The 15,418-nt window shown below is 35.6% G+C and overlaps 1 protein-coding gene across 1 annotated transcript; it reads left to right on the top strand.

Moving 5' to 3' along the window:
* The first annotated feature begins 7,833 nt into the window (after positions 1–7,833).
* Positions 7,834–14,063, top strand: LOC140139543 (uncharacterized). The gene is made up of 4 exons (XM_072161262.1): positions 7,834–7,919; positions 8,695–8,763; positions 9,926–10,035; positions 11,711–14,063. Exons 2-4 carry the CDS (start codon positions 8,721–8,723, stop codon positions 11,921–11,923), a joined length of 366 nt encoding a protein of 121 aa, XP_072017363.1. The 5' UTR covers positions 7,834–7,919; positions 8,695–8,720; the 3' UTR covers positions 11,924–14,063.
* The last annotated feature ends 1,355 nt before the right edge of the window (positions 14,064–15,418 follow it).

Raw genomic sequence — 15,418 nt, 5'->3', positions numbered from 1 at the left:
CATCTTAAACTTGGATGTAGAAATACCTCTGAAATAAAATTTTGAATAAGATATTAGTAACTTTGTGTTCTTTACTTCATGTTTAATTATGTTTCAGTATAGGTAATGCTGAAATCTAGTTAAGAAATTGTAGTTGTTTCCGGGAGTTGTTTGAAGCAATTGCTCATGGTTGGCGATTTGTTGTTAAAATGCAGCTCACACTTGGGCTGCTTGATCTCCATCCAATGTAAATTTTAAAGACTACCCCGTATCTTGGCAATAAAAACCTGTTAAACTCAGATTTAAGTACGAGATCATAGGTCCTAGAAAAGTTGTGTTTTCTAGTAAAATCTATAGGCAGAGGGAAACACAATTTACGAAAATTAACAAAAACTGGCAATCCTCAGATATTTGTGGCTTTTGTTATAATTTAACATATTTTTGTTTGTTATTTGGCTTTATACTTGCTGTAAGGTTAGGCATCAGAATTTAATAGGGATATCCTTTGAGCGAAATTATACTAGAACCAAAAATTGAGGCCTGCCCAAAAAAACCCAAATATTTTTTTGCTATTTAGGGCATAGACTCTTGTCATAAAGCTAGCCTTGTAAAATAAAATATCTTTTTTGCATAGCATTATGGGGGTGGGACATTCATGACATTCGATCTGAAAATCCCATTTTGCTGAAAAATGCTACAGCCCCCCACATGGTCTGTGACCCCCCCCCCCCTAAAAAAACCACCCCAAAACGGGCATATTCTACTAGTATCTTACGGGTTTTCGATTATAGGATATGCCGGGATAGGATGATAATCGTCAAAGTACTACTAGGCCGGGACTAGGCATAGCCTTCAGTAATGATTTATTCATAGCGAATGGACCGAACTGTGATATTTTGCACCCGGATTTTGCAGTTGCCAATTAAGTCCAACCGTTGAGCTTTAAGTTAATACAACAAAGACCTTGGCCAAAATTAATAAGCTTATTGGAAAACCTAACAATATACATAGGCCTGTACATATTTGCAGCACGCCTTGATCTTTTTGCATGAATTCAGTAATTTCATGAGAATCTGCACTCAGCAGCATGGTCTCACTCAGCTCAGTCAGTAGGCCTATTTAGTTTTTTTATACAGAAATTAACGAGGTCTGCAAACAAATTCAGGTCTTGGGTCAAACCACTTCCCTGGTCAAACATGATAATATTTATTTATTTATCTAAACAGATCTGCACTTCCCTTACCCGAGTTTCTTTGCATTTTGTCGACAACTGAACTGTACTTTCACCTTGGCCTACCAGTACCATGCATTCGATTTACCGTTCCGCCAGGAGAGTCGCAGTTACTTTGTGCTCCGCCGTTTGCTACTCCGCACGAGTGGCGCGCCGGTGGTCATGGTGGTGGGCCTAGAGTTGCTGAGCAGAATCGACGGCAAGCTAGGATAAAACTGTTTTTAAAACATTCATTTTAAACAAAATTGAACACGACCACGCCACGGTACCCATAAACCCATCACATTGCAAACGGATTGTGCCGTGCGTGCGTCCTTGAACTTTTAAAGAGAGAACAGCTGATCTTTGTAAACAAACATGACTTGCTTAGACTGTGTCAAAGCTCCTTAGTATGCACGACAACTGACCCATTTTCATATAAAATTAGATGTTTTTACTTTTATTGTATACACTTTTTAACAAACAAAAGAAAAATAAACAAATTAATTAATTAAATAGTAATAATAATAACATTTATTCGTGGGGGCCGCTTAAATTGACGCATATCGCATAGGCCTATCGCTACAGTGCCATATGCATACGCAGCTAAAAATCGGAGTTGTTCATCTATTATTTTCGCACTTAAATCTGGCGGGTGAGAGAGAAACTTTTTTTTTTTTTGAGAGACGAAAGTCAATCCTTTTTATTGAAACTATGTTCAAATACGGGAAAACTCTATAGGGGAGATTGGGGTTAGTTGGAACGCGGGGTAAGTTGAAACATTGTATTTTTTTCTGACACAAAAAATTAATTTGGTAAAATACTGGCACCTAGTAATAGGTATTAGTAAGGGTCATCCACCAAATTAGGAACAGCACTGATGCCCCACCAGTGTTGGCTTGGGGAAGGAATATCTGTTTTTTGACTTACTGACTAATTTTTATACCCCTCAGAAAAGATGCGTTATCTCCATGTTGTTTGAAGATTCAGGGATTATTTTTTGAGTATCATAAGCACTAGTAGTAAGTCCCAGAATAATGTTAAATAAAAGTTTTATTGTATTTCTTCTTTTGTGTAATGAACTTTGAAATGTAAAAATAGGCATCGGGGTTAGTTGAAACTTTTGAGGTGGGGTTAGTTGACACGTGAAAATCGTGATAGAAAAATATGGTTAAAATTTGACTTTTTAAAATTTGTAACATGTTTACCATTTCTTCAATATTGCTTTTGGTTAAAAGCAATAATACAAGCAAAAAGTGCACACAGAAAGTACATTTTATAATATTTTAGGCTTTTCATATTTTGGTCCATGGTGACACTCGTCACCTTGTGTCCAAATTATTGACCCGCACTCCCACATATTTATTTATTCATTTTTTCACACTGATTGTATGTTAAAGGGTGCCTTCAAGGGAAGTATAACCCTAACAACACAATAATAATTATTTTGAAATTTTTACAAGCCGTGTTTCAACTCACCCCACCCTATGTTCCAACTTACCCCAGGGGTAGGGTTAGTTGAAACACTTTTTTTCAAATTTTCAAATTGGATTATATGAATAATCATAAGCAGGTCCAATAAAGTTTAAGGCTGTATTTGTAGCATGTATGTATATGTTTATACTGATATGGTTAGTGTTTCTTGAAAGTAATCGGTTTGCGTTAAAAAGACGATTTTGTGAAAAATGTTTCAACTAACCCCAATCTCCCCTAACTTGAAATATGCTCAATGAAGGATTGCACATTTTATACAGTAAAACATAAGATTTATTTGAAATTATTCTGTTTCTTTTAAGTGCATATTTACAGATACTAAAAAACAGTTCTAAGTCTCGCTCAGGTATTTCTAAATTATTTTACAGAGAAGTGATTGCATACAAACACTAATATAAGAACAATCTCATCTATGGATTAATTTAATTTCAAGCTGGAGCATTTCAAAGTCTACGTTATTTGAGAGTCGCATGAAAATTTTGACTAATTTTCCGCCAATTTATGCAGTGTCAAAGTCGTGTCAGTGCGCACGCGTATTGCGCGTACTAAATGGCCAGCGATGCACAGCGGTGGGAAGTGATGTAAGATGAAATGTTAATGTCTATGATTAGAACATTGGGAAAATCCCAGATGGGGGATAAAACACAATGTTAATAATAATTCTAGGCAGACCTGTATCGATTTGATTGTAATGTGAATGGATGTAGCTACAGCTCTCAAAAAGAGAGTATTTAATGTTAACCAGTTATTCTGGATACTCAAGGAGTATTTCAAAGTGTAGCCATGGAGGAGTCCTACACTACAGTGCTACAAGTTCAGCCTTGCCTGAAATATGGTTATTTCAAAGCTACGAAAATGGACCAAAGTAAGACATCAGGGTCTACTGCGGATTGTAGAGGCGACTTTATGAAATTTTGTTACAATTATTATCATCTGGATACAGATCTGACAGGCTGCAATAGCCTTTATTATTGTCACAGTTGATAGTGTTGATCTGGGCTATGCTTACAGTCCAATTCCTTGAAAGAAAGGAAATTACAAACCAGAAATATTTTATGTAGTCAAAGTGCTACTATTTACCAGTGTTGTCGGAGAAGATCTACATGTAGAATACGTCAAAGAACGTTATTCTTCCAAGAAAGGAAATATATTCTTCTGTCGACTTGCTGAAGTCTGGTATTTTGATTCAACGCAACTGTCAAAATAAGTGGGGACAACTGCATCGCAGTCCTGCTTCCTGAAGATATTGTGTGAAAGGTGGAAATAGCACCAAGTTTGGAGAAAGCAGCTTAACGAGTTAAATTTGGAGAACTGCGCAAGGAGTTTAGCATAGGAGAACGGTGCAAGGAGTTTAGCATAGGAGGACGGCGCAAGGAGTTAAGTATACATGTAGGAGAATTGCGCAAGGAGTTGTAAACGTGTTTGGAGAACACCATTTTCGTGTAAGGATTTTATACGCAAGGAGTTATCAATGCAAGTGTACAAAGGACTTCGCTGATTGTCGCAGGACAAGTGAATAGGGATATATTACATCAGTCGTCCAGAACATTACAAGAACTTTATGATCACCAAGAAGAAGAATGCTGGCTAAGTACAAAATAGATAAAGAGTGATTATATTTGATTAATGTATATGTGCATTTGTAGTCATTATATTGTACCAAACGAAACTTGCTTTCAATTAAAGACTTAGATTTTGTTAGCTTAAACGAACAGTGTATTTGTGTTGTGCATTCGTGTGAGTTCGGGTAAAGGGTGATTTTGGCCTTGAGTCAAGTACGGCTCTTAACATATGCCACTTATTGGTTTTTACCCAACCAATAACACTGCAACGCAGTAGTTAATATGATACCTCCACACCACTCAAATATACCACTTTTGTGGGGTAATAGAATAGGGTTAAAAGTAGAGGGGCTGTACGTATAATTTGGTGTTTATGTCACGTTTTGAACAGAGTAAAAAACAGCCATTGTTTCACAGTTACAAGATAGACTCGCTTTACCACGCAAGCAATACTACGTATAAACTTGCGGACGAGCCTCCCATACATGATCTAGACAAACCATTGCCTATTGGGATTTCACGAGGGTGTCCCCTTTTGACAGACTCAACGTGAGAAATGGGTAAGTGCAATATGGATGGAACAACCCTCACCGAGAGAATACAGTATGTGTAATAGTATACAATGTAGTGTGTAGCCTTTGCATTCATCATGCACTGAAACTTGAAAGCGTTGAAAACGTACTCACCGTACTGTCAAACAGTATACACACACACTAGCGTCAAACTGCAAATCCTGGTACTAGATCTTTTTAGGGCCTCATCAAAATCACAAATTCCTGCAAACGCTGACCCACACAGCAGATGAATTTCAATGCAATATCAAGTTGAACCAGTTCAGAATACATTGATACCTAAATGTAAGCTGCAATTCATAGTAAACAGGCGAAATCAGGTTGTATAAATCCAAGATTTCGTTCGTCCCACGTACAAAATTATAATTCCGTCTCTGTTTACTAATTTATTTAGGTGTTTCTAGAATGTAGTCGAATTAATTGATCCATCTAAGATTTCAGACTGGGTTTCATGATATTTCTATGCATTCTGGTAAAAATATCAAAATTTAAAGAATGTTTAGGATATTGGCCTATTTATTGCTGACCATAATATTAATAATGTGAAGTATTGGGAACTAAAATTGTTTGATTTACTTTTTACATAATCATTTTTAGGGAAAGCAATTCCTGGAAATCAACTCTTGACTGCGCAGACCAGACTGCGAGATCCAGACAGGTGCAACTGCGCCCCCTTCAATATATGCGGCGCAACATGCTATCTACTGAAGATAGCAAAAGCTGCAAACTAAACTGGGGTTCCAAGCTGGGATTAAATGGCGGCACAATACAAATGTAGGCCTACCACTTTGATATACAATGGGCCTACATCAGTACATGTAGAATTGTGGAGAAGATGAGAAAATCTTTTGAACTGGGCTGGCAGAACCCCGGGGTTGTTTGATCGATTGATCAGATTGCTTGGTTGATTGATTTGTCGATTGATTTGTTGGTTGATTAATTGATTAATTGATTGATTGCTCGATTGATTGATTGATTGACTGACTGACTGACTGATTGATTGATTGATTGATTGATATATTTAGCCCTACGTGTTGATTGATTGATTAATTGAAATTTACAATGTGGGCAAATGTCACCCAATGAATTCTAATACATTTCTAACTGTAATACTATAGTGTAGCCTGTAAGGCGATGAACGAAAATGAAGTTTGTATGTCCGCACTTGCAGGCTGTGGAATCTTGTTTCTTTCCTCACTCTTATCCCCCCCCCCCCTCCAAAAAAAGTGCATGCATGCTTGGCTTCATTAGACCGACCAAACAAATTTGAAAATCAATTGCCCTTTTTTCAATTGACAAGTTTCTTTCACCTGCTCAGTCAACAGAAAAAAAATTGACAAAATTTGCGATATGAATTTTTCTTTTGGTCTATTTTAGACCAAAAATTAACCCCTTTTTGGCCTAAGTTGCTCTGCAGAAAGATGTGGACCTTAATGCTTCTAACCTATCAAGCAGGCCAGAGAAAGATTTCTAAAGTCTTGATGTATAGGAAGAGGTGTCCGTCTGATCTTTCATACGAGTCTAGACTAGATGAATTTGGATTACTTAAAACGTGCGACTTATTTCTTTTTTATTTGTTGAGGTTGCTCTTCTGCTTTAAATTGATTAATGGAATTGGTCCTTCTTCTTCTTTTTGCCAATTTTTCAAGTAGGTATCTCTACTGTAGTTCCCATGCCTTTTTTAACTCTGTTTTTGTTTCCTTTCCACGTTTGTGGAATGAACTTCCCACTATGTCCGCTCTACGCCCTCCCTTACCTGGTTTAAGTCCCTGTGTAAAGAACATTTTATGCCCGGGATTTTATGAAAAAATTATGCATGCATGTTTACTTGTCTAATTTTTTTTTTTTTTTTTTTTCATTTTTCTTCATTGCAATTCCTGTTTTGAAATCCCTGGTGAGTTATCATTTTGTTTAAATTTTGAAAATTTAGTGGTATAATTTGAGTTAGACCCACTCTAAGGCAATAACTTTGTTCACATATGTATTAATTTATTTTGCTATACAATGTACCTATCTTGTATTTATTATTATTACTTTTATATGTACATATAATCAGGAAAGGAGAACACATTGTGTTTGGACTGTTTAGTCTATTTCTTCTTTCCTGGATTGTTATTTAAATTGCTTTTAATGTTTATACATGTTTGTAATTGATGGCAATTGAAATAGATATTATTATTATTTAGCATTTAAAATGCCAAATTTCCGTCCGCTTCGAGCATATTTATCCTGGTAAAACCATTCTGAGAGCAAATCAGCGAGACGGCCCCTTGGAAATTCATTTTTTCATCTCGAACTTTGCCAAAAAAACAGAGCTATATACCCATATATAATCCTATCCTTTTAATCAATCGTTTAAAAAATCTTAGGTAATGTAATTTTTCCCCCGAAATAAAGTTTTTGACAAGCTAACACTTCCTTACATTTGTCAAGCATCAGGTCAACAAATTAGACACTCATATTTTCCGGGCATAGTTTGTCAAAAATAAATTTTCCTAAGGTGAAAAAAGGTATTTCCTTAGGTTTTAGACTACTAGTAGTGATTTAGATATTATGTGTTACAGGTATAGCTGACCAGTTAAAGGACAACTTGAGATCAAGATGTGCAATGTCAGTTTGATATTTGAGATGATGATGATGACGAAACTACTGAAAAATGTAACTTTTAATTCTCGGGTCACATATTTATTGACTCTTTGTTAACTATTAACAAATTAAATACACATCAAATGTACGCCAAGATGAACTTTGCTCAGCACTCGTATCTCACGCTTGCGAATCGCAACGACACAGTTCACTATCTCGTGTATGGATCTTATTTGGATATGAACTTGTAAGCAAACATTGTGTTAAACATCATCCCACCAGCTTCAAGATCAATCATTTGATACAGAAGTAGTGAATTAATGCGTCTGATATTTGTCAAAAAGATGAGGTTATTTTCGGTTTGGGCTTGACCATTGAACAGTTATAAATTATCAACACTATTTTGTTTCTACGTTGGGCGCCATTACAACATGGTGGATGGAATAGTTTATACAGAGAGCATTTCAGATCAAATAATACTTCGTTGTGTGTGATTTGTTTATTATTTCGTGTGAAGTAAGTATTTCTTGTAATTAATTCATTATACTTGATATCTTATTTGATAGTTATAGTTGCATAATTACTGTTAATTAAAATAGTCAGTGGTCTAAAATATAATTTAGAAGACACTTGCCCAACTTTTGAAATCTAACCAGAATTATGACCGTAGGCCTACATTAAAATTGGGTATAACAATAATTTATTTAAAAGAATCGCATTTTCAATTATCGTAACTTTCATGAATAATTAGGATTGCTAAAACCTAGAGTTTCAACTTCTATAAAATAAATCCTCCCCATAGAGATACCTACAAGCTCATTTATCAAGAGATTCATAGGTCTCTAATATACGAAATCTTTTATAGAGTTTTGATGAGTAAACATTATTTTTTATATAATGACATCAAATTTTCAGCCCCCCCCCCCCTATTTGGGAACTCTATAGTTTGAAAGGTATATTTCTTTCCTTTTTTAGAGGTAAAACTCAAGTTTTATTGGAATGCCTTAATGACAGTCTCAGATCCCATTACAAATGTGATGTGAATTTGAAAAAAGTTTCACTCTCAAAAGTAAGATTCGACTCCTTTTTGATGCTTTATTTTACTCTGTATTCGAGTATATAGGCCTATGCAGTAGCAACTTTTATAGAAATTGGTCATCAGTGTTACATAATAGCATGGAAATATTACTATTTACATGATTATAGCACCAAGAATGACTTCACACGTCAAAAGGAATCAAACTTTTTCTGATTATTTTTTAATAAATTTTGCTGTCGTTTATGGTTCCAGATTTGTGTATAACTGTGGAATTCACGATGAATTCGTCTCTACTTCTTGCCGTTATTTTTGTCTCCATAGGTAAGTTCTACTCCCATAAGTCAAAACACAGTATCTACATGTGCTAATTAGCAGCAGATACTTTATTTTACTGTGGGAGCATCATAGGCAGCACGCAGTATCACTCAAAGTGGGAAATTTAAGACATTATTTTGTATAATTGTATCTTTAATGATGATAAGTGCATAAAAGTATACATTTTCAGAAAGGAATGATGCAAGGAATCCAACTAGTAGGCCTACGGCAGATTTTTGCAACACAAAATGTGTAATCAAAGCACCAAATTTGATTTTCCATGTCAATTTCTTTCTTTCTTTCTTTTTCGTTTGGTCCACCATAACAACTAACCCTAAATTTCCAATCGATGAAAATTTCATAATAGTTCTAAAGAAACTAGAAACGGGTTTCAATGCAAAACAAACCCACCTTAATTTTACTTGTAAATAGTCGGTCAGTAGCTTAGCCAGGATTTTAGTGTGAGGGGGCAAAGCCACATTTTCACCCCCATTTGTCGATTTTTGTCCAATTTTAAGTCCTTTTAAGGTAACTTCACTCTTTGCCGTCCAAATTTTATCCCTGAAAAATGTCGGTTCTACTTGTTGGCTCCCCCTGGCTTCGCCCCTGGAGTCGGGCCCTCAGATCATTATTTTCTAGCTTTTGACACATTTATCATATGGTAAGTTTCCATTTGTATTGCAGCCTATTGAGTTACGACAAATAATACGTCAAAATGAAAGTTTTTGCTTTTTTCTCCCTCCCATGCAGGAAAAATCGTGCACAGGGGAATTATAGATTTAAATCTATGGGGGAATAAAAGCCATTACAATTGGTATCTCACCTGTTGAACCTATACTTTTTCCTATCAAGGAGCGTGGGCTTTATTTTTTCCCTCAATATTTGAGCATAAACACTGCTAGTTCATCAGACTCACCTTAGAACAAACACTCTTAGTCTTATCCAAAAGGATTGCATGCATATTATACTGCGGGTTTTTTTATTTAGGTATTTCAGCGCGAAAATAGGCATGCAGGTTTTGCCGAAATGCTTCTGAACATATCTAATTTTGGTTTGGTGCAATGATGACTGAAATAGGCTGTTAACGTGTATATAATCGTTCATAATAAAAGATTTTTTTAAATTTAATCAAGAAATCTGACTGAGTATCCTTGTTTATTTCCCACAGGTTGTAGTCAAGCACTGTTTTGTTATAAATGTGCTGGGTCGATATGCCATAGTCCTATTACTACGGAAAAAGATGAAGTTTACATCACACAATGCTCAGGAGTCTGTTATGTAAGTAAACATGTGATAGGGAGAAACAAAAGGGAAACATTACAACATCAACTATAATAACCAAAAAAAGTAGCCCATAGAAGGGACAGTGGCATGAGCCCCCTCAGTATGGACCTTTTCCCCGTTGAGCCACACTATCCAAGTTAAGCACATGTAGATGTGCTGTTGGGAGGGTCACAGGAATGGGCGGGTAAGAGAATTGGGGTGGGGTTGGTAGAGGAAATCTTAAGTGAGATTTACGATTTTGGCTCTGATGAGGTGGAGCAACCGCGGAGAAAAGTTCAAGCCAGGGCGAACGACCTCGATCTACGATATACAACTCATTGCTATAAGGTTTAATTAACAGCTCTTTTCGGAGCCATACAATATTCAAAAGCAAAGTAGGCCTATATAATATGCCTAACTCAGTTAATCTGAATAAGATGTTATCCAGCATTTGTAAGTAAGATCATGCGTGTACGATAACACAGTTTACTCATTAATGAATATGCCCTCCGATCTCAAGTAAGAACGAGACGCTACTTTTGGGTGAAAAGACAGTATGTTTTTACTGGCAGGTATGACTAAAACTTAACCTCATGAACAAAAATGCATAATCTGGGCTTTATTCTGCGTCTTTAGTGTTGATTATTTCCAGAAAATGTTTGCAATTAAGAAAACTAAATTTTAATCACTGCGCATGAAAAGAAAAGTACCAAAATAAAAGGTTGTCAATTGAATTGTTTCAATATGACTACCAAACAAGGTTTTGACTAAAATAAGTCTGGATTTCTGATGTCCTCTGTAGGAGTGAGGAGGAATGGTTTTCTGGAATAGCTCATTGTAATATTGATAATCTTATATGGATGGACACCAGAATGTGAACCAGAATGTGGACCAGAATACCGAAATGGCAGCATTTCGGTAATGTTGCATGTTGGTCTTTTTTCGGCATTTCGGCATTGCAGCAGACGCTTTTACAGAGTAGACTGATTAAAAACTACATTCAAAGCACAGTACAAGGCAGTAACTACTTTGCCAAGATTTATATAGAGAATAATTATAATGTTACTTCACAAACAAACTGATAAAGTGCTCTAATGCACTGAAAAGTAATGCACTGAAAACGTAAAAAATACCACGTTTTGGCTTGGGAGGGCAACATTGATATAAAATTAGATGGTTGAACCCAATACACAAATATATCGGTCGAGCTATGAGTTTTAAAATATTGTAGGTCTACGTCTCGTCATTAAAACTCATAGCGAGATCAATAAATTTTGTTTTGGGTGAAAACCCCCATTCAATTTTATCATTATTATGTTTTCAGAATCTTTTCTTGGTCAAAAACGTGATTTTGGTCAAAAGCATGATTTTTGGTCAAAAACGTGATTTTTTTGTGTGTCAAAAATGAGATTGTGGTCAAAAATATGACTTTTTGAGTTTTGATCAAAAAATGATTGAAAAAAAATCAGGGGAAAAATGAGCCTAACACAGTCCAAGTTTAGAGTCCAGGTGCTGATTATATCCGGGGATTATATTGGACTTTCCAACTCTGTAGGAAGCAAGATTCTGAAAACATAATTAATGCCGAAATACGGGCATCGGCAATTGGAGTGCGCAATTATTGATGACCAATAATTTAAAAGACTACCATGATTACATAATATGCATTGTTTTAATTTCTCCTCCTCAGCATCAAACACTCTACCAGTTTAGTAAAGAGACGATTACACGGGGATGTTATAACACTAAGACAGACTGTGTTCCAGGTTGCTTCGGTAAAGGCGAACATCAACTGTGTGAAAGATGTTGTGAGAAAAACCTGTGCAACGGCGCCTCCTATGCTATCGGCAGTCTTCCAGTTCTACTTTTTGGATGGTTTCTGGTTAGAATTCTGGCACCTTAGAACAAACTATTGCAGTGGAATAAACTTATATTATGAATCAAAATGGCTGCCAAAATGACTCAACAGTACCAGCGCCATATCAAGGGCAACATTGACTCAGTGGCGTGGCGTGAGTCATGATGACAGGGAGTATCGGGCCAGATTGGGGGGGACACAACCCATTTTTGTTCGGCAATTTTCATATGGGAATGGGATTTTCTAAATTTTCAAGGGGACACGTCCCCCTTTGCCCTATGATGCTACGCCACTGCACTGACTGACTCGTCTCCATTTTAGGCGAAAATGAAATTTTGGTACATGGGGGGGGCAGAAAATGGGCTTTCCAGTGATAACAAACACGTATATTCGCCAATAACCCCAAATAAAGCCACATATGGTATGCCTATATATGTTTGACTCAAATGGAGACGAGGCATGCAGTGTTGCACTGAGCCCTCGTTATAATATTGTTAACCAAACTTTCTGAGAAAATTATTCTAAATTGGTCAATCAAGTTTGTGAGAATTCGCCTGTTATGATGGTCATAGTTTAGTTTGGGGTAGTCGTGAAAATCTCATTAAAATTGCGCCGGAACTATATTGGTAGTGGGTTAAGGCTGATGGTAGGCACTCAACTTTAGAAATGGCATGGATGGTGTTGCAAATATTTGAATCATGCAGGGAGGTAGTGGACACCAACACATCGACGGTTTAGAACCAGAAAGCCGTAACTCACTATGACCAGCTCTCACAAAATGAGCATAAAGTTGGCTCTTTGCTTTGGTCTTCAAAAATCAATATTTTCTCCACAATGTCTTTTGTTTCTATTGAATTTTGTCATGATTAATGGACTGTCTTCTATAGTGCCTTGGTGACTTTATGCTCATTTTGTGGGAGCATGTGATTGTGAGTTGAGGCTTTCTGGCTCTCAACCCTCGACATAACAGTATAAGATAATCCAGTAAGTGATGACTTCAAACCCCAGCCGCCGGTCGACCACCGGCACCTTGGCAGAACCGCCAATTGGACGTGGTTTCTATTGTTCGGAACCATAGAAGGCGGTTAAACCACCGGTAGTGACAGGGCACCCGCGGTCGACTGGCAATTAGGTTTAGAGAACATCCCTAGATTTAAATTGAAAATGGAATCGCAGCAAAAGAAAAAAACGAAAGTCAATGGGTTAAAAAAAGAGACCGATGTGCTGATCACTGTGTCACCAGTAAATTAGCCAGGATCATTTCTATATTTCCCCAGTTTTAATGATAGAGATGTACAATACAACTCTATAGATTTAATCGATAATCAAAATAATTCAGTAAGTGCCTTTTATCTAGAAAACAGCTGTAAATATCATTCTGAAGTTTATGTACATATGAAGTCTTTTTTTTCCCCAAAAAACTCAGAGCCCCCTTTTAATGAACTTCTTGTGAAATTTAGATTGAGCCTAATAAAAGCCTAATCGTCAAAGTAAACCAAAATAAAACAAAAACAAAATCATTGATACAAGTCTGTCAGTTAATGGGCAAGAACGGCTCAACAATATGCAAGGTTTTATATTCTTGTCATTTCAAGAATATACAACATTGATACATTTTGAAGAAACATGCTTTTCAATAAACATCAAGACCGTTGATGGGTACAGATACCAATCTTATTGAGTATACTGCTGTTCAACATGCGAAAATTATGGGTATGGGTATTAAAATATACCTGTAAAATCAAATCACAAAGTCTCATACATTGTTATATTTAATTATTTACGTTGTATATAATAAAACTGCTCTTTTTTAACAGCCCGAACTTTGTGTGTGTTTGTCTTCTTTTTTACATTGAAGTATTATTGTTTTATATCACTTTTGGCGATTGGTATTACATTTTGTATTTATGCCAAGGTTAGAAAAGAAAAGAAAGAAAGGAATGGATAAAGAAGGAATAAAAGAAGGAGAGGAGGAAGGGTAGGAGAAATGAGGCTAGAGGAAAGGAAAGAAGGGAGGGCAAGAAGAAATGAAAGAGGCAGAGAGAGACTGAAGAGGGGGAAAAAGGCTCGGATGAAAGCCCGAATAAAAAAAATGAATTTCTACAAAAAAAATGTTTTCAAGATAATAATCTCCATATAAATCTCCATTGAACGTACATTTTTCACTTTAAACTTAATACATGCATTAAGGGATCTAAAATGAGCGTTTATTGCGTTTCGACAGTATTTTTTGTGGGACATGAGAGCACCACAGACCTATCGAATTGCATTCTGAATACGAAGCATGTCTTTCTGATATCAAATAATTTTCATTTTTGAAAATCACAATATAATACAAATTTTATGACAAATTATAAAAATTTGATATTTTTCAAATTTTTGATATATAGCAGTCCTCGAAGTAAATTATATAAATCTAATGACATATTCTTAAAGTGTATGTAGCAGGGAGGAAAAGCCGACGGTCAATTGAAAATTTTGACCTTTCATATTGAAGATATGGATTTTTTCCCAAAAAGACCTAATTTTTTTCCCCACCTACATACACTTTAAGTATAAATCATCAGATTTATAAAGTTTACTCCAAGTAGGCCTACTGTTAAATATCAAAAATATCAATTTTAATGATTTGCCATAAAATGTGTATTAAATTGCGAATTTCAAAAATCAAAATTATTTGATATCAGAATGACATTCTTCGTATTCAGAATGCAATTCGATATGTCTGATGTGCTCTAATGTCCCACAATAAATACTGTCCAAACGTTCATACCCCAGCCCTTAAGGTGACCAATTTTATGATATTCATGATAATAATTCTATAATATTTTATGTTAATTTTGTGCACTATACATTTGATAAAATAAAATAGGCCTACCTATAGTTGACAACTTACTATCAAAACTAAAAATTTGTCTTGAACTTCAAATAAATACCTACACGTGTTTGTATTATGTGTGGGTCAACTGTACAAAGTACAAGATTGATTTCAACTGCTGTGTTCTGTTCAAATAAACCATCCTAACAACTAGACACAGGGAATGTCTAAATCACACTTATTAGGGACTGGTCTACAAAAATATATATATATTTATAAAGTTGTGTTTCTTCTTTCATTAAATAGAGTGCTCGATCCTGTGAAGGAGAGCGTGTACATAACATTAAAAGAAACAAATTTACTCCATTTTTGTTTCTTTTAATGTTATATATATATATTTATATGGCTAGTCATCTCAGAATGGTCATTTAAGTCATCAGTTGTTTCAATTTCTGTAGAAATTGTCAAGAAGTCAAAATTAAGGACATGCAATTTGTCTCACATCCCTGATAGGAGGGGGGGGGGGAGGTGTAAAGACGTGCCCCATTTCTGAAGTGTATTATGCAATGTTTTTCTTTCCTTTTCTTTTTATTTATTAATATTTAATGATACTATTATAAAAGTGCAATAGTAGTTTCTGTAAATGAAATGTTATATCATTTTGTGTGTTTTGTAGATGTCATTCTTTTTAAAAAAATGAATGTTTGTTGGTTTGTTGTTTT

This window comes from Amphiura filiformis, chromosome 18 (assembly GCF_039555335.1).
Source record: "Amphiura filiformis chromosome 18, Afil_fr2py, whole genome shotgun sequence".
NCBI lineage: Eukaryota > Metazoa > Echinodermata > Ophiuroidea > Amphilepidida > Amphiuridae > Amphiura > Amphiura filiformis.
The sequence above is the reverse complement of the archived record's forward strand: the minus strand, read 5'-3'. Positions and strand labels throughout refer to the sequence as shown.